The 27,992-nt window shown below is 48.8% G+C and overlaps 1 protein-coding gene across 1 annotated transcript; it reads left to right on the top strand.

Annotated features, from left to right (window-relative positions):
• Positions 1-236: 236 nt before the first annotated feature.
• RRP36 (ribosomal RNA processing 36) lies at positions 237-24,698 on the top strand. Its single transcript, XM_045011951.1, has 8 exons — positions 237-363; positions 1,366-1,859; positions 10,050-10,188; positions 14,346-14,412; positions 17,217-17,321; positions 17,461-17,535; positions 17,698-17,815; positions 24,316-24,698. Exons 2-8 carry the CDS (start codon positions 1,397-1,399, stop codon positions 24,453-24,455), a joined length of 1,107 nt encoding a protein of 368 aa, XP_044867886.1. The 5' UTR covers positions 237-363; positions 1,366-1,396; the 3' UTR covers positions 24,456-24,698.
• Positions 24,699-27,992: the final 3,294 nt, after the last annotated feature.

The following is a 27,992-nucleotide window of genomic DNA, read 5'->3' as shown; positions in this document are numbered from 1 at the left end:
GTGTGGCTGTGTGTGAGGGGGGAAGGGCCGGGCCTGAGGGGGCCGCTACGGGCGCCTCACAACGCGCCTCGCCTGAGGACGGGGCCTAGCAACGCGCGCCGCTGCCTCGCGCCTCGTCCCGTTCCGCCCTGGCCTGGCCTGGCCTTCGGCGCATGCGCACCTCCCACTGCGCGCGCGCGTCCCCTGCCTTATCCGGCACTGGGCGCCTCGCTCCCCCGCCCGCGCATGCGCCCAGCCGTCTCGCTCTCTGCCCTCTGTGACGCAATGCCGGGGCCGGTTGCCTGGAGGCGGGGTGGGGCCTGGTCCGGCCGCGTGGAGCCTGGCTAGCGTGCGGAGCTGTCGGGCGTCCGGGAGCCTCCTGGGGTGAGTTTGGGCTGGGGTCACCGCCCCGCGCGGGCCATGGGGGAGGAGCCTCCGGGAGCCGCGCCTCGAGGCCGGGCTGGGGCCACTGGGCTGAGAGCGAGCAGCCCCCGTCCCGCCCCTCAGCTCGCTTCTCCCGCACGCCACGGGCCGGCCCCTGCACCGTGCTCGGGCCTGTGCCGAGCCGGGGGGGTGGGGGCTGCTGGCCGGCCGGCCATGGCCCTTGATGGGCGGCCGCTCGGTGGCTTCGCCCCAGGGTGGGCCAGTCCCAAGCTGCATTAAGAAAGGACTAGATAATAAGACAGAAAATATCGAATGGCCTCTGTATACATCCATGGTACCCCCACGCCTTGGACGCTGCCTGCGGATGTGGTCGCCCCAGCGCTAAAAAAAGAGCTATTGGAATTGGAAAAGGTTCAGAAAAGGGCAACAAAAACGATTAGGGGTTTGGAACGGCTGCCATAGGAGGAGAGATTAATAAAACTGAGACTTTTCAGCTTAGAAAAGAGATGACGGGGGGTGGGGGGGATATGATGGAGGTCTATAAAATCATGCCTGGTGTGGAGAAAGTAAATAAGGAAGTGTTATTTACTCCTCGTACCGCAAGAACTAGGGGTCACCAAATGAAATTAATAGGCAACAGATTTGAAACAAACGAAAGGAAGCATTTCTTCACACACCGCACAGTCAGTCTGTGGAACACTTTGCCAGAGGATGTTGTGACTATAACAGGGTTCAAAAAAGAACTGATTAGTTCATGGAGGACAGGTCCATCAATGGCTATTAGCCAGGATGGGCAGGGATGGTGTCCCTGGCCTCTGTTTGTCAGATGCTGGGATTAGGCGAGGGGGGTGGGGGATTGGTCACTTGATGATTCCCTGTTCTGTTCATTCCTTCTGGGGTACATGGCATTGGCCACTGTTGGAAGACAGGATACTGGGTTAGATGGACCTTTGGTCTTATGCAGTATGGCTGCTCTTATGTACAACTGATTGTTTATTGCAGTTGGAGGCTGTGTGGAAGCAGTGAAAGCCTCATGATGTGGCCACGCCAGGACAGGCCTGGGAACAGCCCCAGAAAGAATGTTTCCTCCTTTGGAAAAGGAGTATCTCGGGGGATGCAAGGCAAAAGGAAAGTACCAGCCACAGAGACTGTGGAAGAAAGTGCTCAAGACACCGTCCTTGATGCTAAGCTTGTCACTGCTCAGAAGCAACCGCTGGAGAGTTCAAGTGGCATAGCAGGCATTTCTGGGGAGTGCAATCATGATGCTAAAAAGCCTCGGCTCCTGCAAGGAGAGAGTGCCACTGAGCAGGGAGCGGTCAGTGAGGACTCCGAGGACAGCGATGGCAATAGTGATTACAGTGATCTAGAGGACTTCTCAGGGGATGATGATGACAAGACAGGTAGCGGAACCTCTGGCAGCAGTGATGAAGAGCCATGTGCTGGGGGAAAAGACATCTCAAAATGCAAAACTACCCCAGAGAGTGATATAAAGAGAGGTAAACACTGATAATAGGAAGTGTTTAATAAACTGTGTTTCAGTGTGACCCATCAGCGGTTCTGAGATCTTCTTTCCATGCTGACTCCTGCTTTTCCTGCGTGCTCCTGTCTCACAAGTACTGCTACCATGGTTCAGGGCATTCATACAGCTATATTTTTGTTGGTATAATTTAATATTAGCCTGTTGATGCTTTGAACCCTGCCAGGTACATGTGTTTCATGCTACTTCACCAACTGGTGCCTGGGTAGAGGATGTGGATGTGTTTTCAGTTGCTGTGTGGTATATTGAGATGTCCTTGGGAACAGAGACCTGGGAAATAGGATGACTGGCTAATCCAGTTGCACAGAGCTGGTCAGACCAGCCTGTCTGCAGTAGATACTTCTTGTTACAACCCAGTTATAGCCTGACAGGCACGTTACAGCTCTGCTCCCCAGTGGGGTGAAACCCACCTGGTTTGGAACCTTGTATGTGGAGTAAACTGTTACAACCTGGTTATAAACTTGGTAAAAATCTGTAGAATGGATAAATCCTTAGGCTGGATACCAGGACCTATGTCCTAATGGTGTAGAATCTTTAAGGATGTAGCCTAAGAGAAACATTGGAAACCTTATTATCTGAGTCACTTAAAACTGGACAAAACTTTGGAGCAGGGGTTCTCAAACTGGGGGTCGGGACCCCTCGGGGCTGTGAGGTTACTACATGGGGGGTTGTGAGCTGTCAGCCTCCACCCCAAACCCTGCTTTGCCTCCAGCATTTATAATGGTGTTAAATATATTTAAAAGTGTTCTTAATTTATAAGGGGGGTTGTACTCAGAGACTTGATATGTGAAAGGGGGTCACCAGTAAAAAGTTTGAGAGCCACTGCCTTGGAGAGTCTTGTAGAGAATGTTACCACGTTGACCTGAGGATGGATTGGAGCTGAACTAATAAGTAGTTTGATAGTCGTGTGCAGTGTGTGAGCTCCTAATTAACTATTTGTCTTTCCTCCCCACCCACACCAACCTCATGAGTTGAATTTGGGATAAGGGGGATGGCTCATGATTTTATCTGAGCTCTTTAAGTAGAACTCATAAATCTGTAGAATGAAAACCCCAAAGATTTCTGCATTTATTTAATTTCCGTGTGAAGAAAGTTAAGCATTCAGTTTGTCAAGGACATAGGACAGCAGCCGAGGTTCTGACACCAAGTGCCTGAGAACTGTAGTTGATGTCTGTGAAGTCTTCCGATGTGGCTTAGTTAATGAACTGCGAAAACTAGGAAGGTTCCAAAGGATTAGGGTGGTGTATGCAAATATGATCTCAGCCTTCAAAAGGGTTCCTTAAGTCTTGAGTGAAATAATGGGACAAATAGTAAAGGAAAATAACCTGTAAAACATGTGGTTCACTGGTGTCAAACACAGAGCCCCCTTGATGTACTTGGGGCTGCATGGTATATTTAGACTGTGAAGAATAAGTTTTAATTAAAAAAAACAAAAGAGAGCTTGGAGCCTGCTCAGTTTTGATGATAACCTTCCAAATGTGAATCAAGGGTAAGCAGATGCAGTTTTGTCTTCCTGAGCCTGAAACAGTAGCTTTGTGAACTTCTCTGCTGCCCATTTGTTTAATTGGAGTGTTAACACTAAAGCTTGATGATAGGACTCTATAAGATCTGCTCTAGGAATTATTTTGGGGGAGTTCTATGGCTTGTGTTATACAGGAGATCAGACTATATGATCCTGATGGTCCCTTCTGGCCTTGGAATCTCCGAACCTATGAAATGTCAGCATTAACTGTTTTGTTACTGATCATTTTAGTAGATGCAATGAAGAGAATAGGAGGGGAGCAAAGCGAGTGGGGTTGTGGAATTGTGAAGAATTGTGCTGCAGGGAAGATGATGTAGAAGGCAGAAGGGACATAAAGAAAGAGGAAAAGAGGAATTAGGAAGGAACGTAGGGAAGGCAGGAGTATTGGTACTAAAGATAAACATATTTTCTTCTGAGTGATGCGGAATGCAACAATAAGAACCAAATAGGCAACAAATATAGATAACTAAGTTCATGTATGACAAAAGCCAAATTCTACTCTGCACCAAGTTCTGCATCTTGGCAGGGAGTCACTAGATGACCATTGCGGTCCCTTCTAGCCCTATGATTCTAGATTAGCAGAATTCTCACTGTGAAGTGAGGATAATATTTAGTCTTAAATTTATACCCCTGCCAACAATTAAAGATGGAATTAGCCTCTCTCACAGAATGCTTGACACCCCCGATTCAGGGTATCATAGAGCTCTGAGCAAGAAGCAGCATGGAGATTTATAAAGAAAAAATAATGCCTGCCAAACTTTTTTTTTATTTACTAAATTAGTGGGCAGTAGGAATGATACAGATGTGATATCTGATATTTGTAAAGCCTTTTGATTCAGAACCAAATTTTCTAAAGCAGCTGCTTAAATTTGCATCTGAGTTACTCCCATGCATCTGAGTGTCTGTCTGAATGCACAATTATAGGATTTGCATCCTTATGAAATCAACCCCAAAAAAATGACATTGGATAAGGTCTGACACTCTTGCATGGATTAAAACCTAGCTGATTCACCACAAACCAAGCTTAATTGTGAATAGTAACATGTTGAGTTAGGGAGGTGTTTAATGAGTTCTGCAGGGACAAGTGTTAGGTTTTATTAAGCATATTTATTAATGGATCTGAAGGAGGGAATGGAGAGCACATAAATGAAATTCAGATGATATTGAACTAGGAGGTGGTATGAATATAATGAAGATAAATAATAGAGAGGGCTCTAGAGAGATTAGAAAGGTGGCCAAAATAAAAGAAATGTGAAACAGATGTTCAGTGCAAGGCAGAAAGCTGGAAAGCAGTGATGCCAACATATTTAGGGGAGTTAGTGAACAACAAGTAGCCACAAATCAGAATGACCACTTCATCTCTCACCTTCCAACTGAAATGTTAAATCCACTTCTTTCACCTAACCTCCCAAAACCAAAGCCACTGAAATACAACAAATACTGAAAACACCTTCTTGGGTGGGGGAGAGGCAGATTGTCAGGTGTCCTAGAATTTGTAAGGCACTGAGGTGATAGAAGAACTGGTGTGATAGAACTGTAATGATGGTTAGATATGAGAAGTAGCACTTAAAAAGGCTTTGTTGTACTTGAGTGCACAGAACACAACAGAGTGTTTATGAACTTTATATAGAGTTATGGTCACTCATAAGAAGAATGGCCATACTGGGTGAGACTTCCGACAGTGGCTGGTGGGAGTGAACAGAACAGGAAAATATATTGAGTGATCCATATAGTGTCTTCCAGTCCCAGCTTTTATAAATCAGAGATTTAGGGACACCTGGAGCATGGGATTGTATCCCTGACCATCTTGGCTAATAGCCACTGATGAATCTACCCTCCAGGAATGTGTATAATTCTTTTCTAAAAACCCAGTTATACCCTGCTAGGAGTCCCAGAACCTTCACCTTTCCCAGCAACTGGATCTGTGTGTTGTAGTTGGCTTCTAACTTGGGTATTGCTCCTGGATAATGAGGCCATTCCTTTGAGGACAGATTGCTAAGGGACATAGTGAAAAACAATTCAAGGTGGTTGTTGTCACAGAACAGCTGCAGATGGTGGAGTGCTGCTTCTGGGCCCAAGGAACAAGTACTAAGTGGTGAGATTGCATTGTAATGCAGGATTGGGGTGACGAGCAGTGGCTACAAAACCTTTGGATGCAAAAGGCACATTCCTGGATCTGTGTCCCATGGTTGCCCCAGCCATCCAGTGCAGTGACATCAGAATGTAAGCTATGCTGACAGTTGAGACGCAAGTGGTGATCACATTCTGGAAGCTTGCAAGGCCAGATTGCTTACTGGTCAGCAGGAAATCATTTTGAAGTTTGAAACCCACAGTGCGGGCCAGAGTCTTGCAAGTTTGTAGGGCCATTAATCTCTTGCCATGAAGGACAGTGACGCTGTGCAATGGACAGGGCGTAGTGGATGGCTTTTTACCAAGGGGGTTCCCAAACTGCAGTAGGATGAAAGACGCATGCTCATTCCTATTTTGGCCCCAGCCCTCCTTGCCACAGATTACGTCAACAGAAAGGCCTACTTTCCTGTGGTTATGCAAATGTTGGTGGATCACTAGGGACACTTCGCCGATATCCGTATGGGCTGATCGGAGAAGGTGCATGCCCCTGACATCTTTAAGAACACAGGATTGTTCAGAAAGCTACAAGCAGCGGGATTCTTTCCCAACCATCAGACTACTATTGACAATATGGAAATGCCAGTAGTGATTTTGGGGTTCCAAGCCTACCACTTACTCCAGGGGTGGGCAACTTTTTGGCCCAAGGGCCATATCAGGGTTGCGCAACTGTATGGAGGGCCAGGTAGGGAAGGCTGTGCCGCCCCAAACAGCCTGGCCCTCGCCCCCTATTCACCCCCTCCCACTTCCTGCCCTCTGACTGCCCTCCTCAGAACCCCCAACCCATCCAACCCCCCCGCTCCTTGTCCCCCAACCGCCCCCTCGTGGGACTCCTGCCCTCTAGCCAACCCCCCTGTCCCCTGACTTCCCCGATCCCTATCCACACCCCTGTCCCCTGACAGCCCCCCCGGGATCCCACCCCCTTATCCAACCCCCCCTGTCCCCTTACTGCCTTCCCGACCCCTATCCATATACCCCCCCCCAACAGGCTCCCTGGGACTCTCTCACTCCCAACCCTCCCTGTTCCCCATCCCCTGACCACCCCCTCAGAACCTCCACCCCATCCAACCGCCCTCTTCTCCCTGACTGCCCCCCAGGACTCTCCCACTCCCTTACCCAACCCCGCCCCCTTACCAGCAGCAGGAGCTCTCAGCTGCAACACCTGGCCAGAGCCAGCCATGCTCCCTCCGGTGCCCAGTGGGAGTGGCGGGCCAGAGCGCGGCCTGGCTACAGGGAAGGGGGGGACAGCGGGGGAGGGGCTGTGGACTTGGCTCCCTGTCCGGGAGCTCAGGGGCCAGGCAGGATGGTCCCGCGGGCCGTAGTTTGCCCAGGTCTGACTTACTCCCTGGCTCAGAAGCCATACACTGGCCACCTCAACAGCACCAAAGAAAGATTCAGCAACTGGCTGAGCAGGTGCAGAATGACTGATAAATGTGCTTTTGGTAGATTGAAAGGACGCAGGCATTTGTTTACTCACTAGATTGGACTTCTGTGAGGAAAAAAAAATATGCAGTGGTTATAGCTGCCTGTTGTGTCCTGCATAATATCTGTGGTGCAAAGGTGGAGAAGCTGCCAGCGGGGTGGAGGGCTGCGGTGGAGTGGCTGTCGAAGTTTGAACAGCCAGACACAAGTGCTCTTATGAAAGTTCAGTGTGGAAGTATGTGGTTGAGGGAGGCTTTGAAAGAGCACGTTAATGGTCAGCCACATTAGCGTTCTGTACTGGACTGTTATGTGGGGCTGAAGCTTTGGGGGCTGCTAGGAATTGTGTAGTGCTTGCTGTCCATACGGAACTGTGTGTGTACTGAAGCTATGAGTTAAGAGGTGCTTGTCGTACATTTCTAAATGACTGCACATTTTTAAGTAGCGTGTGCTTTAAGTACCACTGTGCAACCCTTCTGAGCAATGTGTGTTGTGAACTAGTAAAGATCATTATTTTATTTAAAAATATAGAAATGTATTGAGTGGCATAATCAGGGCAGAAAAAAACAGGCAGTGCAGTATAAACTTTAAATAAATTAATGCAATGGAACTATTAAATTGGAAAGGCAGCAAACATTTCTATCCATTTCAGTGCACAAACGTAGTTCATTGTGGCTACACATTCACCTGCCTTGGTTCTCACAGTTCACTGGATGTGAATCTGTGGTTTTTCTTGCAGCCTCCCGGCATGGAGTGGCAGGGGTATGGTGCGGCCCATGATGCCACATGGAATGCTGGGGGGAGGGGGGCTGCTAGCAGGTTTGGACAAGTAGGTCGGACAGGGTCTGCAGCATTTGTTTGCTGTCTGAGAAGACCCATTATGTCCTGGTGCATCTCCCAGTCCCACTGCAGGGCTCTACTGCGTGGTACGTTATAACTGGGAAATTACACAGTTTATAGCTTTTGAGGAGAAAGCAAAGCAGGAGGTCTGACTTCCTGGGGAACTCCTGTGCAACCTGGAAAACCCCTGGTTAGGAGAGGAAGAGATGTGGGTCTCTGCCCAAGGGAAGTGACTGCTGAGGGGCTGAGAGCCTGGAGTGGATGCCCTTGCTGGATTATGATGGGGGAATACATGAGCAGTTGCCCTAAACTATGACATAGGTAAAGAAATTCTACTTCAATAAAGACACTTAAAGTAATTGAATCTTCTGCTTCAGGATGTCCTCTATTAATGGGGTCAGTCAGGAATTGGCATGCAGTTGACCAGCTTTGTTAGGGTTTTTTGTTTTTTTTTCTTTCTGAAGCAGAAGGTATTGGTGGTTGCCAAGGGCAGGGTAACTGACTTGATGGACCAATGGTCTGATCCAATGTGACAATCTGAGCATGGAGTGTACTGTTTGGGCTGCATGTTCAGAGGCTTTGTGTCATGTGCAGGAAGGTGATTGCACTGGCCAGATCATATCAGGAATATTGTGTTAGTTCCAGACACTTAATATCATGAAGAATTCAAGGGGCTGTATAGTCTAGCACTACTAAGGGGAGGGTAAATGTCTTGACTGTTTTAAAGGTGTAAACAGGAGGAAGAGGAACCGTTTGGGGTGTAACTAGAAGTAATGGGCTAACAGGCGTACCATCTACTTTGTCTGTAGTTGTAAGTAACATGTAAAATCACTGCCACTGAAGGATACTAGAGAGATTTGTGTTTCTCTTGGTTTTGTTTCCATACCGTGTACATTTGCCTGCTCTCTAGTCATCTTTGCAGTTTCCCTTGTTTGTGTGGGTCTTTTATACAGCAACTGGGGGGGAGAGAGAGAAACATGTTATAAAATAGAAAATGTGTTTGTAAAAACACACTGAGTGGGTATCTGGTAGGGGTAGGACCTGAAGTCATGATGTTTTTTTATTATTATTATTATTATTTTAAATAAACCAGAGTTCCTGTTATATCCCTAAAAGAAAGGGGACATTAGCGCTGAGTCTCAGGACAAAACTTCTCAATGCAGTGTGTTAGCTTCTGGAACAGGGGTAGGCAACCTATGGCACGCGTGCCAAAGGCAGCATGCAAGCTGATTTTCAGTGGCACTCTCACTGCCCAGGTCCTAGCCACCGGTCTGGGGGGCTCTGCATTTTAATTTAATTTAAAATGAAGCTTCTTAAACATTTTAAAAACCTTGTTTACTTTACATACAAAAATAGTTTAGTTATGTATTATAGACTTATAGAAAGAGACCTTCTAAAAAACGTTAAAATGTATGACTGGCACGCAAAACCTTAAATGAGAGTGAATAAATGAAGACTCGGCACGCCACTTCTGAAAGGTTGCCGACCCCTGGTCTGGAATATTGTGAGGCTACATCATCTGGGACACTTAAACCTATAGTAGAAGAAGCCCTAGAAAATGTGCAATAGGGAGCAGTCCTGGGCTTGGTATGGGGGTGACTGGGTGGTGTCTGGTGGGCTGTGATAGACAGGAGGTCAGACTAGGTTATGTATTGGTCCTTTCTGGCCTTAAACTCTATGACTCTGAGATGAAATGGACTTGACAGCTTTTCCCTAACCCTTCTGAGCAATCTTTGGATGCAAAGGTAAATGATTTCCTGTGTAAAAAGACTCCAGAGCAGTATGAGAAATGAGCTGAGTGTAACCCTGAGCAAGGAGAGGACTAGGATTTGGGGAGTCTCACTGCAGCCAGGGCCAGGATGGGGTGGTGACACGTCAGAGGCTGGTAATGCAGTTAGTACGGAGCCTACTGGAAGAAAGTCTGAATGCCTTTTGTGTGCTTTAATGACCAGGTGAAAACCTTGGAATGGCCTCCTGGGCCCTCTGATGATCTGGCAGGGAGAAGCTAAGGAGAGGGTCTTCGCAGTCTCTGTATTGGGAGGGAGTGGTATTGCTTCATGAGGTGGTTGTGAGGGAGAAACCCAAGAAAGACAGTCTGACTTGCTGGCTGTCCCTGTGCTTGGGGGTGGAAGTGTTTTGTGAGTGGAGGCACTGCAGCTGCCCCTGTATTCCTTGTACAGAGGGTGTGAGGGCAGAAGTGTATGTCTGGCTGTGAGTCCCTTTTTGTTTTCTCTTTCCCAGAACTGTCCTTAATGTCTTTTGAGGAACTGCTGCAGCTGCGGAACAGTGTTGGAACCAAAGCGTATCAGCAGATGACTAGTGGGAAGAAGCCATTGAACCATACAAAACCTAGGACAAAGCAACGGCCCAGCAAACAGGGGTAAAGGTGTTCCAGAGCCCTTTCTCTGCGGACAGAAGTGTATGTATGTGCTGCCTGGGATCCTCAGAGTGTCTTCTGTGCCAGGCGGGTGGATCAGACCCTCTAGCATGGCACACAAAAGAGATCCTTTGCCATAATGTTTCCTTTGGGAATGGTCCATCCCTTTGCCACTTGCCAGCCATGACTTTGAACTCAGCAAAAGCGTTTGTCAGGATAGCTCTTAGTTCATAACCAACACTTCCTGCTGAGACACTCGTCCTGCCTTCCTCTCTGCTATCCTTACTACAGGTGCTTTGCAGCCCCTCAGATTGAGAGATGCTTTTAACACTTCCCATGCACACTTTTTGTTGTCTCTTCTGAGCTGTCAATAGTTCTCTTTAAATCTTAACTTAGTCCCTCCAGTCACTGAACCATTCTTCTTACTGTTTTCTGAACTCCTTCCAGCTTGCCAATATCTTTCTGGTAACGAGGTACCCACTGCTGAGCACATTATTCCAAGTACAGTTAGAGCTATCTGAAGAGGAGCTATCCCTCCTGCTCCGTGGTCGGATGTAGCCCAAAATTGCTTTCTCCTCTCTGCAGCCTCTCACAGCTGCATTTTTTCCAAGTTGAATTTCCTCTTGTTAATTTCTGTCCATATTTGTCAGCACTGGTGTTCACAGCTCCTCCCAGTTGAATATATTCTGGAGTGTCCTCAGTGTGATGATTAATGGAGATATGAAGTAATACAAGACCTAAACAGATTGCTACAGTCCCTCACCAGACACCTCCCCCCAGTTTTATTCATTGCCATGTGTCATTACCCTCGATTTGTGGTCCTGAAGCCAGTTTTCAGTCCGAGTAAGTGTCCTATCCGAGGTGATCCAAACAGACTGCCTCCCCACTCTGTTTCATCAGCATTCTTTCATCTAGTTCTAAACCTCAGATTCTTTCATCTAGTTCTAAACCTCATCTAGTTCAAAACCTCTCTTCCCCGTTACAGGGATGGTGAGAATATTTTGTATTTCTGTTTTGCCTTCTACCTGAGAATCTTGGAGCTTTACAGACAATCAAGTATGCCTCATAAAGCATCTGTGCCTCTGCTATTATGGGGTATTTATCTCTAGTTATTGCTCATGCTCCAAAGCCTTTTGAGGAATGCTTCATACAAAAGCCCCCAGGCTGCTAAAGTCCTTTGGTATGTTTGTGTTTTGAAAGGAACCTTCCTAAAAGGTCTGCCAGGGAAATCCACCAGAGTTCTGTTGATTTCAGTGGAGCACTGTAGAATGAAGTGCTGTGCACTTGTTCAAAGGGCAGCAGCCCCTGCCAAATCACCTGTCATGGAAATACAAATAAATGCACTGAGCAGGGCTTGAAAAATGTGTAGTAGAAGAAAGGATGGGGGTCTCCAGGGAGCTGCCGGGGCAACACCATGGTGAGGAGCAAAGCTGCTGGATGTGGGGATAGTGCTGGTGCTCCTAGCAGGGTACTGTCATGGGACTGTGCTTGGGGACTTCCTCTCTTGTATTGCCTGTGGCTAGGAAATGTCTGAATTTGGTAGATGCCAGATGGGTGGTGTCCTTCTCTCTTCCAGCAGGGAGATCATTTACTCTCTCTCCTCTCCCCCCACCCCCACATGCCTGTAAGCCTCCTGATTGTCCAGGGCTGCAGGGACTGCTACTCTTTCCTTCATGCATCCCCCATTATTTGCATCCTCTTTTCTTGTGAATAGCTCCAAATCTTGCCTCTGCTTTTTGGGCGAAAGTACTGTCTGAGCTGCAGCAAAGCAAAATTGACCTGACTTGTTAGTTTCACTGCTGAAGGTTGTCATATTTGGATTTCAGGAAAGCAATTGATGCAGTGTCTCAAAATCTGACCTTACTGTGACATGCACAGATTGTTTACACTCTTCAGACATCTGTCAAAGGATAAGGGTACATGGCAATGTATGACATTGAGGGGAGCTGTCCAGTGAGAGATGCTGCTGGGATTGGGCTATGTCCAGTCTAATTTACAAACGTCTTAGGAAAGACTAAACAGCACTCATGTCGCTTGCTGATGATACTGAATTGGGGGGAACCTCATATACCATTGAGGACAGAAGTGATACAGAGGGAGCAAAGGTGACTTGAAAAACTGTCAGAAAACAACAAAATGTGATTGATTTTGGAGAAGATAATCCAAAATCCCTGGTAAGCAGTAATGAGGAAAATGTGTTGGGGCGATAGTGCATGCTAATGAGACATGACCCTCTAACATGATATGGCAGCAAAATTAGCCAATGTGGTTTTGGACTGCATGCACAAAGGTGAGTAGCAGGGAGAATATAAGAATGGCCATAGTGGGTCCTTGCAGCCCAGTATCCCGTAATCTGACATAGGTGCCAGATGTTTCAGAGGGAATGAACAGAATAAGGCAATTTATCGAGTGATCTGCCTGTTGTCCAGTCCCAGTTTCTGGCAGGCAGAGAATTATGGATACCCAGAGCATGGGGTTGCATCTCTGACCATCTTGGCTAATAGCTATTGATCGAGCTATCCTCCCTGAACGTATCAAATTCTTTTTTGAATCCAGTTATACTGGGTGGGAGGCAGTGGTCCTCTCTGTACAGTTCTGGTGGGATTTAGAATATCTAATACAGTTCTAGGTACTTCATTATTAGAAAGATGGGAATCTAGAAAAAAAGCAGTAGAAATGATGAGGGTCTGGAGGAATGTATTCATGAACACTGATTATAATAGCTGTGTGCGCTTAAATTAATATCAACTATGGCTAAGGGACCGCATGTCTACAAATACTTTCATAAATGCTAAGACAAAAAGGGACCATTATGATGATCTAGTCTGATGTGTATAGCACAGGCCAGAGAACCTCACCCAATGATTTCTGCATCAGGCCCATGACTTATGATTGATCTAGAGCATGTTGTTTTAGAAAGACAGTCCGTCTTGTTTGAAAGACTTCAAGTGATGACGATTCTATCACATCTCTTAGTAAGTTGCTCCAGTGGTGGCTTACCCTCACTGTTCAAAATGCACCTTATTTCTAGTCTGGATTTACCTAGCGTCAGTTTCCAGCTATTGGATCTTGTTCTGCCTTTGTATGCTAGGTTAAAAAACCCTATGCTATCAAATCTTCTTTCCATATAGGTTCTTGCAGATTATGATCAAGTCACCTCTTAATTAAATAGATTGAGCTCCTTTAGTTTCTAACTATAGGACAGGTTTTCCAGACTTTGATGTATCCTTGTGGCTTTTTTCTGAACCCTCTCTGATTTGCTAGCATATTTTTTAAGGTGTGGACTCCAGAACTGGACACAGTATCCAATAACAGTCTCATCAGTGGTAATACTACCACTCCCTGCTTCTGCTCTGTATTCCCCTGTTTTCCATCCAAGGATTGTGATAGCACTTTTAGCCACGGCATCGCACTGGGAGTTCATGTTCAGTTTCCACCATGGCCCCTAAATCCTTTTCAGAGTCTCTTTACAGGATACAGACCTTCATCCTGTAAGTGTGACACATTCCCATGGTTCCTAGATGTTCTGACCTTGCATTTGGCTGTATTAAAAAGGCAAGATCTAGTGAGGCCAGCTGCCCAAGCAATCCAGATAGCTTTGTAGAGCTGATCTATCTGTCTCTGTTATTTACCACTCTGCCAGCAGTGATTTTTGTAATCTTCATTGATAGATATTGAATAGTATTGGGCCGAGAACAGAGTGTTGTTACTTGATGGCCGAGAACACCAGGGAGGGAGAGGGATTATTTAATGTGTGTATAAGGGCCATGTTTATGTCGGTATAATGGTATGAAATTAAGCAAAGGAGACTGTCAGGTGATTGAGCAATAAATTATTTCACATTGTTCCTAGGGAAGCTATAGAAACTCCATCACTTAGGAAATATTTTAAAACTAGCCTGGACAAAGCCCTGGAAAACATACTGTGGGGAGTTCTCCTTCCCTGGCTCTGAGGATGGTGGTCTGAAGGCATGTGTATGTGAGAGGTGCAGGTGGTGAATGGACTGCACAGAGCAAACCTCCCAGTTGTCTTTGATTGTTCTGGGTGACTGGAGAAGCAGTGGTCTTTCTCTATGCTGAGTGGTAGCAAACTGTCAGCAATCAGAGTCTGACCTGGCCAGTCCTGTCTCCTCCTTTCTCTAATAGATGTGTTTCTCTCAGGCCACTGGAGATTTCTGCCAAGAAACCGGTCCCCTTTCTACGACAAGTGGTCTCTGTTAAAAAGACGGTAAGTGCTCTTTTCCAGGTTAGCAGTTAGTTCCTTTGGGGGCTGATGAGGGACACAAGATGCGTGTGGCAGAGACAGCATAAGTTGACTGATGAAGAGAATGAGACCCAGATGGTGGTCTGGGGGAAGGGTATGGACCCACAGGCTTCTGAGGCAGTCAAGGAGCAGGTTGTGAGGAGCATCCGCTTGTGAGTACAGGAGAGTTTGGTGCTGCCAGTGGATATATGGAGGAAATGGTGCTGCTCCAGCTAGTCCTAGATTTATAGATTCCAAGGCCAGAAGGGCCCACTGTGATCAAATAATCTAACCTCGTGCATTAGGCTATAGGATTGCCCTGGATGAGTTCCTGTTTGAACTAGAGCTGGTCATTTGGAAAAACATCCAATCATGATTTTAAAATTGCCAGTGATGGGGAGACTGACTGACTGACTGATAGGTCTCAAGATGTAATTGTGAGCAGGGAATCATCAAGTTGCTGTGTTTCTAGTGGGGTCCCACAGTGATTGGTTCTTGGCCCTAGGCTATTTAAAATCTTTATTAATGACCTGGAAGAAAACATAAACTCACCACTGATAAAGTTTACAGATGACACACAAATTGGGGGAGTTGTAAATAATGAAGAGGACAGGTCACTGATTCAGAGTGATCTGGATCACTGGTAAACTGGGCACAAGCAAACTATGCATGTTAATATGGCTAATGTATGCATCTAGGAACACAGAATGTAGGGCATACTTAGACACCCCCCCCATCCTGTATCCTGGGAAGCTGCAACTCTGAAAAAGATATGGGGATCCTGGTGGGTAATCAGTTGAATATGAGTTCTGTGTGATGCAGTGACCAAAAGGGCTAATGGGATCCTGGGTTGCACAAATGGGAATCTTGAGCAGGAGCAGAGGTAATTTTATCTCTGTATTTGGCACTTGTGCGACTGCTGCTGGAATCCTGTGTCCGGTTCCGGTGCCCACAGTTCAGGAAGGATGTTGATAAATTGGAGAGGGGTCAGAGAAGAGCCACGAGAATGATTGAAGGGTTAGAAAACCTGCCTTACATAATAGATTGAGCTTCTGGAGCCTATTTCGTTTAACAAAGAGAAGCTTAATCCTTTAAACATTCCCGTGGCTCTTCTCTGACCCCTCTCCAGTTTATCAACATTCTTCTTGATCTGTAGGCACCAGAACTGGATGCCGGATTCCAGCAGCGGTCGCACCAGTGCCAAACACAGAGGTAAAATATCCTCTTTGCTCCTACTCAGGATTCCCCGGTTTATACATCTCAGGATCGCATTAGCCCCTTTGGCCACAGTGTTGCACTGGGAGCTCAGAGTTTAAGGCCAGAAGGGACCACCACATCATCTCATCTGATCTCCTGGCTATCACAGGCCTCCTACACCGTGAAGCACCCCCGTGCTAAACCCAACAACTGAAATTAGACCAGCCCACAGGAGACCAGACTATTAGGTGCCACAGGCAAAGAACAGGAGGGCCTGAGGTACCCTAGTGCCTGTTGCCCCTGCAATGGTAGGAAAATGGTAAGTAAGATGCACCCAGATAGTCCTGGCAAGTGACCCGCACCCTACGCTGCAGAGAGAGGTCAAAACCCCCCAAAGGTCAGTCTGTGCTGGGGGAAAATTCCTTCCTGACCACAGGTGTAGCAATCAGTTAGACCCTGAGGATGTGAGCAAGAACCAACCACCCAAGCAACTGAGAGAGATAATGCTTGGAGCCACCTCAGAGCACCAGCCCATTGCATCCAGTGCCCCATCTCCATCTCTGGCCTTCTCTGATGCTGCAGTGGAAGGAGGCAAAAAGTGAGAGTAGAGAAAAATCTCTTCCTGCCTCCTGCAGGTGACCAGCTGAAGCCCTGAAGCATGGGATTTTAGAAAAATCAGAAGGGACCCCCCAGGGCTGCCGGGCCTTGCCCCCTCACAATCACAAACAACCCCCTTTGTCTAGCTCTCTCAAATCTAACTAAGTAGTTTGCCCCATTGGTTCTTATTGGGACACTGTTCCAGAACCTGACTCTACTGATGGTTAGAAATCTTCTCATTTCTAGCCTGAACTTGTTCATGGCTAGTTTATCCCCATTTCTGGGTGTGCCAATACCTTTTTTAGCTTAAATAGCACTTTACCTTCCCTGACACATTTACAGAGGGTAATCCTATCCCGTCAGCCTTTGTTTTGTCTCCTTTCACAAGACAGGCCCCCTATTCCCGATCATCCTAGTAGCTCTTCTCCTCACCTGCCGCGGTTTGAATTCATCTTTCTTGATTGTGGATGACCAGAATTCCAAACGAGGTCTGACCAGTGCCTTGTACTATGACATTTAATACTTTTCTATCTCTACGGGAAATGCCTCGCCTGATTCATCCTAGGATTGCGTTTGCCACAGCTGATTTTCTGTCCATGACCCCCAACTCATTTTCAGAGTCGCTACTTTAGAGGCCCCCATCCTGTAGGTATGGCCTGCATTCTTTGTTCCTAGATGTATGACTTTACATTTGGCCATATTAAAATACGTTTCCTTGTTCCCAGCTTATAAAGTGATCCAGATTGCTTTGTAACAGTGATCTGCCAGCTTCATTATTTACCACTTCCCTTATTTTTGTATCTGCAAACTTTATCGTTGATTTTTATGTTTTCTTCCAGATCACTGATGAAAATGTTAAATAGTGTAAAGAGCCCTAGATACAGGAGCTAGGAGTAGGCTGAGTTAGGGAGAACAACCAAGTTGCATTCAGGCATTAGTTCTGCTCTTGGTTCTAATCCTCTGCCCCCCTTCCCTCCCCCCTCCATTCTATGCAGGTGCAGAGAGACCCACGCTTTGATGACCTGTCTGGGGAGTACAACCCAGAAATATTTGAGAAGACCTACAGTTTCCTGAACGGTCTCAAGAAGAGGGAAAAAGAGGTGACACTATGTCCTTTGCTTGTGTTGGGGCAGAAAAGCCTTCTTCAGTGAGGCATCTTTTATAGGGCCCCATCATGCAGACCTCAGAGGGAAAGAATGACATGCAGCAGGACTCACTGGGTATTGCTCTCTCCTGTAGATAGTTCAGAAGCAGCTGAAGAAAAGCAAGAATGTGGAGCAGCAGGAGAAACTGCAGCAGCTCCTAAAGCGCATGGTGAGTTAGTGTCTTGGGTACCAGCTTCAGCTCACTGCTCCCATGGGAGGGAGACAGCTGAGACTGACCAACATGCAAGACTCCAGTGTGGCTAATGAGACAGGAGGTTTGCCCTGAGCACGGCCTAGACAGTCCATGACATGTTCCTGTTTTTCTTCCCAGACACAACAGGAGGAGGCTCAGAAGGAACGGCAGAGGCAGAGAGAGAAGGAGCTGGCCTTGAAGAGAGCACAGAGGGAGCAGGCCCAGCTGGGAAGGAAGCCCTTCTACCTAAAGAAATGTAGGTTCAGGATGCTGCTGCTCTGTTTACACCAGGAAATGGACCTGTTGCTGACAGTTTGCCATTAACTTGTGGTCCCTGCACTTAGAGTACTAACGAGCAGATTGGAAAAAACCTCATTCAATAAATAGCCATCACACCAGATCCCCCTACGCTGGTGGGGGCAGTAGCGTAGGTGAGGCAAATCTGTCAGCAGTACCATTAGAGAAGTGCAGAACAAGCATTCTCCTTCGAGTGATTGCTCATGTCCATTCAACTTAGGTGTGTGCGCTCACCGCATGCACTGGTGCTGGAAGTTTTTCCCTCAGCAGTTTCCATAGGGGACCGGCTCTGGCATCCCCTGGAGTGGTGCGTGTATGCCGTGGCATATAGGGCGCTGCCAGCCCCCTCCACCCTCTGTTCCTTCTTGCCGCCAGTGACGGTGCTGGAACTGTTGCTGCTTCAGCTAGCACTGTTACTTCTTGTTCATTCAAATCCATTTACCTTTTGTATATTATTGTATGTCGTTTCCCTCTAGTTTTAGTTTCCCTATTTGTTTGTTACAGACTTAGTAGGTCCCGAGCGGGGCATGCCCCAGGCCCCACTCTTTAAGCCCTGTGATTGCTGTAAAAGGCCCATGCCCATTAGCGATCCACATAACAGTTGTTTACGGTGGTTGGGCGAAGGTCACATTAGGGATAAATGCAGAATCTGCAAGTCCATCAAGCCTAGGACGAAGAAGGAGCATGACATTCACTTGAAAGCGCTCCTTATGGAGTCTGCCCTTACCCCGATGCTGGAGCAGCGCTCCGATTCAGCATCGAGCACCATGACCTCGGTGTGCAGCGCCCCACCGGTACTGTCTGTGAGCCAGCCCCAGTCCCCTTCCATGGCTTCACCCCCCTGTGGATCCCGGACCCCAGCTCAGGTCGAGCCGTGTAGCTCAGCCTGCTCCCTACCAGCTACCCCGGATTGCAACAAAGGTCCTTGTCAGCTCCGGGTGCCGCCCATGCCAGAGGCCCTGCAAGCAGCATAAGAGATTGTCCCTCCTGGTGCTGCCCAATCCGGCCCCTGCAGGGTCCCGGGGTAAACCCACATCAGGACCACCACAGTCTCCACCTTTCCAGCAGGGTGGACGTCCCGCCAACGGTCGCCCTCTCGCAGCCGACACGCTTCTGACTGCAATAGGTAGAAGCTTTGCAGCCCCATCCAGACCTCAAACAAGGGCAGAGAGGGTTGAGGTGCGGCTCACGTAATCTCCGCGGCACTGGTTCCTCTCCAGGGTCAGGTCGAGGGACTGACGGTACCATTCTCTGGGCCATCACCAATTCCCCCAGGGTGGCATCACTGCGTGCGGCTGCATCTTTACGATGACAAGCCCGCGCTAGCTCCCAATCCCGTTCCACATCCCAGTACTGCTCGTCAAGCGTGAGGTGTAGATCACCAGACCAGGGCTGCTGAGTGCCGCTGGTCACTGAGGCCCCAATCCAGGCGCTCGTCAAGATCAGCTAGATCCAACTCTGGGAGGAGCGACCCGTACCAAAGGGGACAGATCCACCACTCAGCCCCGTCTTGGTCACAGGGCAGCGACCGCTCGGGCTCTAGCTTGGGTTCAGAGTGAGGTTCCCTAGCTGCGGGACAAGCTGTGATACCTACAGTGCAGGCTCCGTCAACGGCACTGCAGCCTGCCCCATGGCCTCAGTCTCCATGCCCGGCAAGGTGATACCCATTGGGGTTCACTCAGCCCTTGGTATCCGGAGCTTCAGAGAGACTGGCTACCTCCCTCTCCCGCCCCTCTCATTGCGTAGGGCTTCTTGGCTGCTCCTCTCTGGTCTTTCCTCGGAGGCTCAGCAGTCAGTGCATGACCTCCCTTTCGACAGGCACGCCCTGTTCACAGAACAGACAGAAAACTCCATGGTCTGGAAGATTCGCTCACAACCCTGAAAACACTGGACCTGTACGTCTCCTGCCCTTCCCGCAAACTGCTTAAGCCACAGCAGCCTCAGAGCCAGGGGAGCCACCCTCACCAGGAGCCTCCCCATAAAAAAAAATCCAGGGGCTACAAGAGGCGCCCTGGCCACCAACCCCCATCTACATCCCAGTCGGGCTCGACCCGCAGTAAAACGACAGGGAAGCGCCCATTTTGAGGGTACATCCAAGGGCGACCTACTGGACTGTTCCCCAGATCCTTCCTCCCCTCTGTTTGACAAATGCCTTTCTTCCCTCCTCCCTGTGTGGGCGTCTATAACATCAGAGCGATGGGTCCTTAGTTCAGTGGTCCTTCAGTTACTTTCTATGGCCAGGGTTTGCCTGTGCCTCCTAGGTCATGTGACAGTCTGCGCGTATGTTGTGTGCCATGCCAGGCTCCAGATGCAACCCCTGCAGCAGTGGCTGGCAACTATCTACTCCCAGTCCAGGCACCATCTGGAAAAGGTTGTCAGCAATCCTGCAACGATACTCGCCTCACTCCAATGGTGGTCTGACCCTGGGATTGTCATGGAAGGAGTCCCCATCGACAGCACTCCCCACTCGGTCAAGTTGGTCTCGGACGCCTTGGATCTTGGTTGGGGGGCGCACCTTGGCACCCTCCAGACCCAGGATACGTGGTCCCCAAAAGAGATGACGTTACACACAAACGTCAAAGAGCTCAGGGCGGTCTGCAGGGCATGTGCGGTCTTCCTTCCTCACCTGTCGGGCAGAGTGGTCAGAGTCTTGACGGACAACATAAGAACATAAGAATGGCCGTACCGGGTCAGACCAAAGGTCCATCTAGCCCAGTATCTGTCTACCGACAGTGGCCAATGCCAGGTGCCCCAGAGGGAGTGAACCTAACAGGCAATGATCAAGTGATCTCTCTCCTGCCATCCATCTCCATCCTCTGACGAACAGAGGCTAGGGACACCATTCTTACCCATCCTGGCTAATAGCCATTTATGGACTTAGCCACCATGAATTTATCCAGTCCCCTTTTAAACATTGTTATAGTCCTAGCCTTCACAACCTCCTCAGGTAAGGAGTTCCACAAGTTGACTGTGCGCTGCGTGAAGAAGAACTTCCTTTTATTTGTTTTAAACCTGCTGCCTATTAATTTCATTTGGTGACCCCTAGTTCTTGTATTATGGGAATAAGTAAATAACTTTTCCTTATCCACTTTCTCAACATCACTCATGATTTTATATACCTCTATCATATCTCCCCTTAGTCTCCTCTTTTCCAAGCTGAAGAGTCCTAGCCTCTTTAATCTTTCCTCATGTGGGACCCTCTCTAAACCCCTAATCATTTTAGTTGCCCTTTTCTGAACCTTTTCTAGTGCTAGAATATCTTTTTTGAGGTGAGGAGACTACATCTGTACACAGTATTCGAGATGTGGGTGTACCATGGATTTATATAAGGGCAATAATATATTCTCAGTCTTATTCTCTATCCCCTTTTTAATGATTCCTAACATCCTGTTTGCTTTTTTGACCACCTCTGCACACTGCGTGGACATCTTCAGAGAACAATCCACGATGACTCCAAGATCTTTTTCCTGACTCATTGTAGCTAAATTAGCCCCCATCATGTTGTATGTATAGTTGGGGTTATTTTTTCCAATGTGCATTACTTTACATTTATCCACATTAAATTTCATTTGCCATTTTGTTGCCCAATCACTTAGTTTTGTGAGATCTTTTTGAAGTTCTTCACAATCTGCTTTGGTCTTAACTATCTTGAGTAGTTTAGTATCATCTGCAAACTTTGCCACCTCACTGTTTACCCCTTTCTCCAGATCATTTATGAATAAATTGAATAGGATTGGTCCGAGGACTGACCCTTGCGGAACACCATTAGTTACCCCTACAACACAGCCTCGATGTTCTATATCAACAGACTTGGGGGAGCTCGATCCTCAGCCCTATGCCAAGAGGCACTCCGTCTCTGGGACTTCTGCGTCGACCACAGAATCCAACTAATAGCAAGTCACCTCCCGGGGCTCAAGAACATGTTAGCGGATCACCTAAGCAGGGACTTCTTCTCTCACCACTAGTGGGTGATCCACCCAGAGGTAGCCTGCGCAATCTTCCAAAGGTGGGGATTTCCCCAAGTGGATCTGTTCGCCACCAGGCAGAACAGGAAGTGCCACCGCTTCTTCTCCAGATGGGGTCTGGACAAGGGTTCCCTCTCCGATGCCTTCCTCCTGTCCTGGGCGGGAAGCCTGATGTTCTCCCCCCCCCCCCCCCCCCCCCCCCAGTCCTGCTAGTCAGGATTATCATGATTGCCCCAGTGTGGCCGCGCCAACATTGGGTTGGCACGCTGCTGAGCTTGGCAGCAGTCCCCCCCCATGGCCCCTGCCGGCCCGACCAGACCTGCTGTCACAGGACCACTGTCGTCTCTTGCACCCAACCTTGTGTTTCTCCACCTCATGGCGTGGATGCTGCGTGGCTGAAACCCAAAGAACGGACCTGTTTGGAAGGGATCCAGAAGGTCTTGGGGAGTAGAAAACCCTCGACTAGACAGACCTACCTGGCAAAGTGAATGAGGTTCTCCTGCTGGGCAGCCAAATGGGGCATCTCCCCCTCGCATTCTTCAGTGCAGTCAATCTTAGACTACCTGCTTCATTTGAAGAATCAGGGCCTGGCACACTTCTCTGTCAGGGTGCATCTGGCGGCCATCTCTGCCTTTCATCCGCTTGTCCGGGGGCAGATGGTGTTCTCCCATGATATGACGGTCAGGTTCCTCAGAGGTCTTGAGAGACTTTTTCCTCAAGTTCGGTCCCTGGTCCCTCAGTGGGATCGCAACTTGGTTCTGTCCATGCTCACAGTCCCGCCCTTTGAGCCTTTGGCCTTGTGCTTCCCCGTCTCACCTATCATGGAAGGTAGCTTTCCCGGTGGTGGTGATGTCAGCGAGGCGAGTCTCCGAGCTGTGAGACCTGACCTCGGAACCACCCTACACGGTCTTTTATAAGGACAAGGTCCAGCTCCAGCCCCACCCAACCTTCCTTCCCAAGGTGGTGTCAGCCAGGACATCTTCCTTCCGGTCTTCTGCCTTAAGCCCCATGAGACTAGTGCGGAGAGGCGCCTTCACGCTTTGGACGTAAGAAGGGCTCTGGCTTTCTACCTAGATTGGACAAAGCCTTTCCGAAAGTCGACTCAGCTTTTCATCTCTACAGCTGATAGGACGAAGGGCCTCCCGGTGTCCACGCAGAGGATTTCTAACTGGATCACCTCTTGCATAAGGGCTTGTTACGAGCTAGCAGGGGCCCCGCTGCCACCGATCATCAGAGCCCACTCAGCCAGAGCGCAGGCATCTTCAACAGCCTTCCTGGCACACTTCCTGATCCAGGACATCTGTTGAGCTGCAACATGGTCCTCGGTCCACACGTTCACAGGCCAGGGACAGTGCTGGGTTCAGCAGAGCTGTATTGCAATCTACATGTCCATGAACTCCTTACCCGTCTCCAGGGGTACTGCTTGAAGTCACCTATGTTGAATGGACATGAGCAATCACTCGAAGAAGAAAAGACAGTTACCGTTTTCCGTAACTGGTGTGCTTCGAGATGTGTTGCTCACGTCCATTCCACAACCCGCCGTCCTTCCCCATTGTCAGAGTTTCTGGCAAGAAGGAACTGAGGGTGGAGGGGGCCGGCGGTGCCCTATATGCTGTGGCATATGTGCGCCACTCCAGGGGCGCCAGAGCCGGTCCCCTACAGATACTGCTGAGGGAAAAACTTCTGGCACCAGTGCATGTGGCGAGCACACACACCTACGTTGAATGAACATGAGCAGCACATCTCAAAGAACAGCAGTTACAGAAAAAGGTAACTGTCTTTTGGCCTTCCCTAGCACTCCCATTGTGCTAAGCACATTAGACAGGGGAAGACCAATGGGTGAACCCTTCCAAAGTGACCTAGACACTTAAGATCCTGAACCTCATTCCAAGCCAATATAGGACATAAGGTGCTTTAAAAATGTTATTCACGGTTCCTGCACCAGAGGCCAGAGAGAGGAAGGCAGAGAGCATAGATGAGGCACTTGACTGGGATTCAGGAGATCTGGCTCAGCTCCCTGCTCCGTCACTGACTGCTTGTGCCTTTTCATCTTGCTGTGCCTCAAGACCCCACCTGTACCATGGGACTAGTAGTCATCTATTTAGATGGCGAGCTCTTTGGGGAAGGGCCTGTCCTTTAGTTTGTGTATGTACAGTGCCTGGCACAGTGGGGCCCTGGTGTCAGCAGGGGCCTCTGGGCATAATGGTAGTATTACTATGAACAGTGTAAGCCCAAACCGGTGGGCAAGTGCGGCAGCACCTTGCTCCTGGATTTTGCATGTGTCCAGCACTGTTGTGTATAGACGATGGGGTAGGCGGATCCTGGGCTGTCTGGAGGAAACATTTTGTCACAAGGGACGTGAAAGACAAGAGGGTGGAGCCATCGGTCAGGGTTAGGGAATGGGCTGCAGGTGGATAGGGCAGAGCAGGAGCAGATCCTGAGAGGGTTGTGCTGGTTTGGAGTAAACGCCTCCTTGTCCTTTGGCATTCCACAGCTGAGAAGTGGAAATTGGAGCTGGCTGAGAAGTACAAAGTGCTGAAGGGGAGCGGGAAGCTGGAGAGTTTCCTAAGCAAGAAGAGGAAGAGGAACGCCATTAAGGACAAGCGCAGACTGCCCTTCCGGAAGAACATGTGACTTCTGGGTGGGTGGGGCCAGCAACCAGCTCTTTGCGTGATGGATATCGGATGGTGGGATTATAGCCTCTTCTGATGGGCGCTGGGCTTTGGATTGTGGCTACAGCCAGCAGCCCCACTTCCTGACCGCCTCAAGTCTGTCCTGCATCTCTTTAGCATTGGGACCAAGGACTGTGTCCATTCATCTAGACAGAGTCTGAGCAGAATAAAGTTCTGACCCAGGCCTGCACAAGGCCACCTCGAATCTTCCATAAAGGTCAAACCTTATCTATAATGCTGTGTCCATACAGCAGGGGAGTCCATTAAGGGGAGCTCTGTGCATCAGACAAGCACGCCTTTGCTTTGCAGACAAAATCAGCAGAATTGGAGGGGGCTTTGTAGGGACACGAGGGTAAAAAACAGAATGAAGAATCATGCTGATCGTGCTCAATTGATCCTGTGTTACTTATGGACCCCAGAGCTGGTGCTGTTTCCCGGGGTCATAGTTGACTTCTGTAACACCACCACATTGTCTTAATGTAACTTCAGCCAGTAGGGGGGAAATGGTAAGTCACAAATCCTAATGGAACTCTTATTACAGGGTGGAAAAAATCAACTAGGCTACGGCAAAATTGCAAGTACAGTCTCACCCCACAGCAAGCTTATAAAATCATGAATAGAGTGGAGAAAGTGAAAAAGGAAGTGTTGTTTACACACGAACCAGGGGGTCACCTAATGAAATTAATAGGCAGCAGGTTTAAAACAAACACAAGGAAGTTCTTCACCCAATGCACAGTTAACCTGTGGAATTCGTTTTCAGGGGATGTTGTGAAGACCAAAAGTATTACTGGGCTTAAAAAAAAATGAGATTAAGTTACAGAGGATAGGTCCATCAGTGGCTGTTAGCCAAGATGGTCAGAGATGCAACCTCATGCTCTGTGTCTCCCTAAACCTCTGACTGCCAGAAGCTGGGACTGGATGACAGGAGATGAATCAGTCAATAATTACCCTGTTCTGTTCATTGCCTCTGAAGCATTTGGCATGGGCCACAGCCAGAGACAGGATACGGGGCTAGATGGATCATTGGTTTAACCCTGTATGGCTGTTTTTATGGCCTGAATCCTGCAAGAAACTCCCCCTGCATTCCACAGTTACTTGAGTGCAGGATGGTGGAGATTCTGTGGCAGCTTCAGCTACCTTCAGAACCCCTCTAGCTTTCTGTGAATCACTAGTGTTGCTGAAACTACGTACATCATATACCGGCAAGTTAAAAATTAGCTGCCACCTCTTACAGTTGTGCTGTAAGTCACGTACCCTACATCCCAGAGCCTTGGATAGAACCTGGGTCCCAGGCCATTTCCTTAAGTGTGGCACCATCCCTTCTCTATAGGCAGTGCCCGTCTGCATTTGCTACATAGAAATTCCATCGTAGGCCACTGGTTGCTTGGCCAGCCAGCTGGGTCTCCCCACGGGGTAGACGTGGTGCTGGAGCAGCCCTGTTGCACCGACAGTGCTGCCAAGCGCAGAGATGTGGCCCACTCTTTCAGCACGGCGAAGGGTTGGTGTTGGTACATGGGGGGAGCTGGGTTCTATTGCTGGCTTTGCCAGAGGTGACGTTGGCTCAGGCCCGTGACGTAAGAAGTGCCAGTACAATCTGACTTTTTGTGTGGGGGGGTCCAGTTTGGAGAGGCTGCAGAATTCTATTTTAAACAAATTTCGCTTTAACTTCCAAAACACTGGTAAAACCAATGTTTTGTCTCATGGAACCATGAGAGCCTACCTCCCTGCATCAGCAGTGGGGATTGTGTGCCTGCACGCACACGTGCCCTCTATCCTTGGAGTGAACACACCTATACCAATTGGGTGCACAGTGTTTTTCTAGACAGCAGGAGAATGGTTGGAATCGTGACTCCTGTGGTCTATTCCTGACATGGGGGGGTAGTGTGGTCTAGTGTTTACAGACAGGCTGCCCAAGCACTCTGCACATTCCGTCTGAAAAGTAGTGTGGGTACATGGATGAGTCTTGGATTTTAATCCTAGCTGTGGTGATCTTGTGCAACCTCTCAGATAAGAGGAAGAATAGTTGTCTCCCTCCAGGGTATGAGGCCCTGGTCAATAATGAGGACTGACAGGTACATAGAAGCACCAGGAGCCAGTGGAAGAGGCACTATCTGATACTCCCTCTGTGCTGGCACTGCTATTTCCTTCCCCAGGTGTGTATAACCCCCTGCTCTCCTGGCACGGCAGAACCCCCACATGCTCAGACACTTAACCCTGCTGCCCTGGGGCTGCCCGACTCCCCCTTCCAGCGGTCTTTTCTCACAACCCTTTCTGAATTTTACTGACCAAACCAACTTCCTGTCCTTGGGAGCCCCACAAGCTCTGCCCTGCCCCCTCCAGCTAATGTGTCCTGGGGACCCCCAACCCCCCTTCCCCCATCAGGAAGGTCTCCCCACGCCTATTGCTTCTGACATTTTGCCCATGTGGTTTGGGGCCAGGGGAGGGTTTGGAGGCAGGATAGGAGGGGACGTGAACAAGTGGCTTCTGAGATTTAACACTGTTCTAATGCTCTGCTGGGAGGCCACAGCTGTGGGGAGTTGGCCTAGAAACCTCATGGGGTTCCCGATGAGATGTGCTGCACAGGAACCTCCCTGGGCCGCTCTGCTTGTTTTAGGAGGCACTAGCTCTGCACTGCAGACTATTTGGCTGTGTGGGCAGATCACAGGGGATTGGCTGATGTTCAGGGAGTGCTGGCCAAGTCATAAACCCCATTTGGTGGACTGCTCAGCTTCAGGGGCTACAAGGCTCACGCCAGCGGGTTTGGGTTGCATCGAGGGTTGTCTTGTTTTCCAGTGACTGGCACAGCTGTAACTATAGCAAATAACAGTACAGGCTACCCGAGCGTTAAAAATTAGCAATTGGAGGCAGTTCAAACAGAGGCATGTTTAATTGCTTCCTAACAAAAGTCCTAGCCAAAAAACAACCTGCAGTTGTGCTTTTCCAAATGACACAACAAAGGTTTTGTGTTTGAGTCTCGCACTCTCCAGAGCAAACCTGCTCAGCTTACAGGAAAAAGAGAGGGTTTTTTCTAACCACCAGCGGCATAAACACCACCTGAAATGTGACAGCACAGCTGGGTTCTCTTTGACCCACCCTGCCCTAGAGCAGAGAGGTTCTGCAATCTGGGGCTGGTGTGCCAGCTAGAAAATAGAATCAACACCTCTCTCACAGAGCTAATGGTACCTTAGGTACAAGTAATCATGACTAGCTCACATTTATAATGTGCAAATAGAATAAAGGCCAAACTGGGAATATAGATACATGGTGCTTTAAAAGGGCCAGGTTCACCCATGCAGTCATGAGCCAGATCAGCTGGCAGGAACGTCTAACACACGTCACACCCGTCCTTCAGTCCCTACGGTAGCCTGAGCTGGCGGCAAACCCAGCATCGTGCAAGACTGGGAAGAAAGAAACTACCTCCCTGGGCTGTGCTTTAGGGAAGGGCCACAGCGGGCCCCTGGTGTGTGAAATCCAAGCCCTCACAGCATGCCTATGCCCA

The sequence above is a fragment of the Mauremys mutica genome, chromosome 3, assembly GCF_020497125.1.
Source record: "Mauremys mutica isolate MM-2020 ecotype Southern chromosome 3, ASM2049712v1, whole genome shotgun sequence".
Classification (NCBI taxonomy): Eukaryota; Metazoa; Chordata; order Testudines; family Geoemydidae; genus Mauremys; species Mauremys mutica.
Note: the sequence above shows the minus strand (reverse complement) of the source record. Positions and strands in the feature narration are given on the sequence as shown.

What these genes read in the sequence shown, in the direction of transcription:
- RRP36 (XM_045011951.1), top strand. Translation starts at nt 1,397, where the DNA reads ATGATGTGGCCACGCCAGGACAGGCCTGGGAACAGCCCCAGAAAGAAT. An exon ending in CAACGGCCCAGCAAACAGGG is followed by an intron (nt 10,189 to 14,345) that starts GTAAAGGTGTTC and finishes TGTTTCTCTCAG; the next exon opens with GCCACTGGAGATTTCTGCCA. An exon ending in GCCCTTCTACCTAAAGAAAT is followed by an intron (nt 17,816 to 24,315) that starts GTAGGTTCAGGA and finishes GGCATTCCACAG; the next exon opens with CTGAGAAGTGGAAATTGGAG.